This window comes from Stegastes partitus, unplaced genomic scaffold, assembly GCF_000690725.1.
Source record: "Stegastes partitus isolate 25-593 unplaced genomic scaffold, Stegastes_partitus-1.0.2 Scaffold1208, whole genome shotgun sequence".
NCBI classification, from domain to species: domain Eukaryota; kingdom Metazoa; phylum Chordata; class Actinopteri; family Pomacentridae; genus Stegastes; species Stegastes partitus.
The window spans coordinates 185,145-190,383 of record NW_007578939.1 but is presented as its reverse complement, the minus strand read 5'-3'; the positions used below and the strand labels follow the sequence as shown (position 1 = coordinate 190,383).

Here is a 5,239-nt window from a genome sequence, read left to right as displayed (position 1 = left end):
GGATTGTTACGGGTCGATTATGGAGTCACGACTGTACTTATATATATATATATATACAGACATGGGTGTCAAACTCAAACATGAAAAAAAAAAACTGGGACTGAGTTGACTCAATATTTACTGAAAAACTGACTACAACTGTGAATTTATTTCCTTTCTTCCCAGAAAAATAATGAAAACTTTTCATATGGAAACAGAGTTTGGTTTTGCTCCTGCAATCAGCTCCAATGGACGTTTAAATGTTCTCACAGGCCAAATATAACCAGACTACAGGCCAGATGTGGTCCGGGGGCTTGAGTGTGACAACATGTGTTAGGACATCCTACTTCACAAAAATAGACTCGAAAATACAAAATCCATTCATGAAATGCTGAAAAAAATACAAGTTAAAATACAGAAACAGCCTGATGAAAAGGATGCATTAAAAAGAAAGAAAATGAATTGATGAGATGAATATATTTGGATTATTTTTTGTTATCAACATGCTTTTTCATTTCTGTATTTTTTATTTCTAAATTAATTTGTAATAATTTTAATACCAAAACGAATGCAGGCAGGCAGTACATTCACTTAGTCTGAAGCCAATTTGGTCCTTCCACTGAATGAACCTTGTTTTTTAATGTGAACAACATACATTTCAAATATGAGTAACAAAAATGTTATTTAATTGGTCAGCTGCGGTGCATGTGCACATTATTCACTGTGCTGAGGGACAGAAAACTGTGCTGGTATCACACAAATGTTTTATAAAGTTCATGGTGAATAAACAATCATACGACAGCAGCAGAGAAGAGCAGATATCTGTATAGACAACACATGGATGCTACGATTTGTTTCACTCTAAAGTCCCATAAAACTAATTCCTTAAATTCTAGTGGTTCACCGTAACTTTCATAAATGACTTGTTGAAGCTACATGATCTCAGTCGTGACAGACGAATTGACATGTGCAAGAAAACAGCTTGATTAACAGTCATGAAGATCCTTTCTACACCATGAGTTTAAAAAAGCTGTGAAGGTGTTCAGAAAGTTGTACTAACAAACCGCCAGCTACTTTTTTCCTTTCTTTTTATTTCAAGTTTCAATTTGGTGGTCGGCTGATGATGCGGCTGTGACCCCTCTGTTGCTATAGAAACCACTCACATCCCAGGGTAACCATGGAGATGATGGAGAAACGGGAGGCATGCACGTCAAAATCATAACTCCAAAGGAACTGTAAGAAAAACAAAAACAAGACTGAAACGTAAAAAGATGAAAATAAAACAGTCAACAGGTAAACAAAAACAAAAACATCACAGAAAGTAAATCATCGATAAAAGAACTGATGGCCGGTGATCAATACAAACTGAACATCATGTGACGTGAGAGGACTGCATTACTCCAGCTACGCTTCCACGTTCTACAGTTTTCATTAAATTATTTTAATTCCAAATATATCTGTATAAAGAACAAATAATCTTCACTGTTGATTAATCTCCTGATTATTTTCTTCTTTAAACTGACTGACTGATTGTTTCTAAGAGCCCACATTATCTTCACAGTTTTGACAAACCTAACGTCGATAACAGAAAGACATTTCATTGACTTTCATGTAAGACTAGGAAAAGCAGGAGATTCTCACATCTGAGGAGCTTAGAACCAGCAGATCTTCTGATTAATCAGTTAACGGACTCGTCACTGCACACCATTAAAAACAACATAACACTGGAGGTTCTGGGATTGTTCTAAAAGTGTAAAGACAGAAGTCAGAAACGTAAGTTACACTTTGAAAAACAGTTTTTATGTTGTGCTATGCAGTATGGTTCTATGGAGATCAGAAGCTTGTATAGAACATGTGAAGTTGTTATTTTAATCTCAGTGAGCATCTCGTGCACTCGTATTCTGAGATAGAGAACATCAAGGAAGGACGAGTCAGTGTGTACTGACTGTAACTGCTGTTAATGACAGACAATGTGTTCAAATCAACACACTATGCACATGACGGAGCCCTGCGCACTGTATATAAAGATAAACACCCAGGATGTCACCCAGTGGTTTAGGGGCTACACTTCTGAAGCACTAAGTCTGCTATTGAAGCTGGACAGTGGATCTCACTGGAGAACTGAAGGTCAACAAACACAGGGATACATGAGCAACATGTCAGCCATGTGGTCGTCCTGTCCTCAAACACATCCTCTTTCATTGCCTAGTTTCCTGTAAATGGGACCATAAATTACTGAATGAACATCATGCTGTGTTGAAGGAGATTTTACACGAGTAATTAAGACCCGGAACTCATGATGAACATCGTTACTGAGGCACCAAATAAGAGATATGTACGGTCACGTTCTCAAAGACTTCTATACAAGCAGACTTCTTTTTGCAACCAGAGCAGCTGCCCCCTGCTGGCTGTTACAAAGAAAACAGGTCACGTTAAATCCGCGTTGGCTTTACTTGTCAGACCTGGAAGATGGGTCCATCTTTTATGTACAGTGTGTTGGGAGTAGGGCCCGACCAATTTAATCGGCCAGCCGGGCCTTAGTTGGGAGCCCTAAGTGTTTGAGTTCAAACATCAGAGACAGAAGAGGTATTCATTCAGGGTCAGAGTCCTTCAGAGAAGCTCCACACTGACAGCAGGGAGCTGATTGTGGAGCAGCCAGGCAGCTTGTGTCAGACCGTCCACCGTGTAGAACATCTACAGGCATTCCACAAGAACACGGAGCAGCCAGTCGGGGCTAAAACACATGAAGGTCTGCTTTGGTGGCCTCTAGCACATTCTATTGCCACTCTTCCATCACAAACAATGATCTTAATTATTGCATATTCTAATTAGTTTTCCTCCCTAGTTGTTAACGTGAAGTGAGTTCCTGCAGAAGAGAATTAGGCCTCCTGTAGGTTCGAGCCCTCAGTCTGTAAATAGCATTTCATATTTACCAACACATGTAACCGACTAATCTAAAGTCAGCTAATCTCTATTGGAACTGACCTCTAACAAACAACAAAAATTACACCTTATTTCTGATAGTTTTTTATTTTTTATTTATCTACATTTTCACTATAACATTTATTAAGTATTGTTTTACTAGACCCCACAACGAATCGCCACCTTATCGCGGTGGACGGGTTTGAGTGTCCCTGTGATCCTGGGAGCTATGTTGTCCGGGGCATTAGTCCCGTGGGGCTTGGTCGGGCACAGCCCGAAGAAGCAACATGGGGATGCTGCCCAGAGGGCCCACCACCCACAGGGCAGAGGATCGGGGTCGGGTGCTATGCCCACCGGGTGGTAGGCAGGAGCGGGCATCCTGGTGTACCGCCCCCTGGTGGCGTAGACTAGCTCTGGGGACGTGGAACGTCACCTCACTGGCGGGGAAGGAGCCTGAGCTGCTGCGGGAGGTGGAGCGTTACCGGCTAGATATAGTCGGGCTCACCTCCACGCAAAGCAAGGGCTCCGGAACCAAACTCCTGGAGAGGGATTGGACTCTCTTCTTTTCTGGAGTTAGCCCACAGTGAGAGGCGCCGGGTGGGTGTGGGGATGCTCACAAGCCCCCGGCTGAGCGCCGCCTTGCTGGGGTTCTCCCTGGAGAACCAGAAGGTCGCCTCTCTGCGACTGCGTGTTGCGGAGGGGAAAACTCTGACTGTCGTTTGTGCTTATGCACCAAACGGCAGTTCAGACTGTCTGGCCTTCTTGGAGTCTCTGGGCGGTGTTCTAGAAGGGGTGCTGCCTGGGGACTCCATAGTTCTCTTGGGGGACTTCAATGCTCATGTGGCCAATGACGGTGAAACCTGGAGGGGCGTGATTGGGAGGAACGGCCTGCCTGATCTGAACCCGAGCAGTGTTTTGTTTTTAGACTTCTGTGCTAGCCATGGATTGACCACAACAAACACCATGTTCAAACAAAAGGTTGCTCATAAGTGTACTTGGTACCAGAGTACCTTCGGCCAAAGGTCGATGATCGACTTTGTAGTCGTATCATCAGACCTGCGGCTGTATGTTTTGGACATACGGGTGAAGAGAGGAGCAGAGCTGTCAACTGATCACCACCTGGTGGTGAGTTGGATCCGATGGCGGGGAAGGCTGCTGGACAGACCTGGTAAACCCAAACTGATAGTGCGGGTGAACTGGGAACATCTGGCAGAGGCCCCTGTCCGTGGGGTTTTCAATTCCCACCTCCGAAAGTGTTTCTCCTGCATCCCAGGGGAGGCTCGGGACAGACTGGGCCATGTTCAAAGCCTCCATCGCAGAAGCAGACATTAGGAGCTGTGGCCAGACGGTCACTGGTGCCTGTCGTGGCGGCAACCCCAAAACCACCAGCGGTGAGGGAAGCCGTCAGGCTGAAGAAGGAGACCTTTCGGGCCTGGTTGGCTTGGGGGTCTCCTGAGGCAGCAGGCAGGTACCGGCTGGCCAAAGGCGCTGCAGCTGTGGAGGTTGTGGAAGCTAAAACTCGGGTGTGGGAGTTCAGGGAGGCTATGGAGAAGGACTTTCGGTCGGCTTTGAGGAAGTTCTGGCAAACCGTCCGATGCCTCAGAAAGGGGAGGCAGGGATTCGCCCCGGCTGTATAGAGCCAGGGAGGAGAACTGCTGACCCAGACTGGGGATCTGGTCGAGCGGTGGAAGGAGCACTTCGAGGAAAAAACACAAAAAAACACAAACACAGTCTAACCACTCACTACGACTGCAAACTGATAATTATAAATACAGAGAAGTGGTCTCATCAGGAGTGGATATCACTGCTGCAGAATAAAGTCTCATTTTCTTCCAGCTACGTCAGTCCTTCACACAGGTCCTTCATGCTGCACCTTTATAAAACTGATCAGAGGTAAAGGTGACGAAAAGCTGCAGCTGTCGACTACTGGTACAGATCAGAGGTGGAAAGAAAAACACGGGACGCCTTCCTTGTTGCAGAAAGAGATGCGGTCAATAAAGAGATGTCAGCAGATGTTCCTGATGAAGATGGGAGTTCTTGCTTGATCAGAGCTAATGTGCCTCTGTGTAAGAGGTGATGAAGGGAAGAGAGAGCAAGAAAGGAAGCAGAGAGCAGCAGGATGGAGTGGAGGAGGGGAGAATGAGAGAGAGGCAATCCTCTCAGATCACTGGACTGAAGCTGACTCAGCTGTGGACAGAGATGGAGACAGAGAGACAGAGTGGGAGACAAAGAGAGAGATGCTGGAAGCCTAGAAGGTCTCTCAGCAGTGACGCATGATAGAGCATCAAATATTCATCTGACTGCTGCAACACAGGCAGAGGAGGAGAGGAGAGGAGAG

General features: G+C 45.4%; 1 protein-coding gene across 1 annotated transcript in view; it reads right to left on the bottom strand.

Annotated features, from left to right (window-relative positions):
- Positions 1 to 5,239, bottom strand: part of ttbk1a (tau tubulin kinase 1a) — a 45,152-nt gene that overhangs the window by 20,704 nt on the left and 19,209 nt on the right. The window contains exon 8 of the mRNA XM_008297315.1: positions 1,143 to 1,235. Coding sequence (XP_008295537.1) covers positions 1,143 to 1,235 — 93 coding nt within the window. The remainder of the gene's footprint in view (positions 1 to 1,142; positions 1,236 to 5,239) is intronic.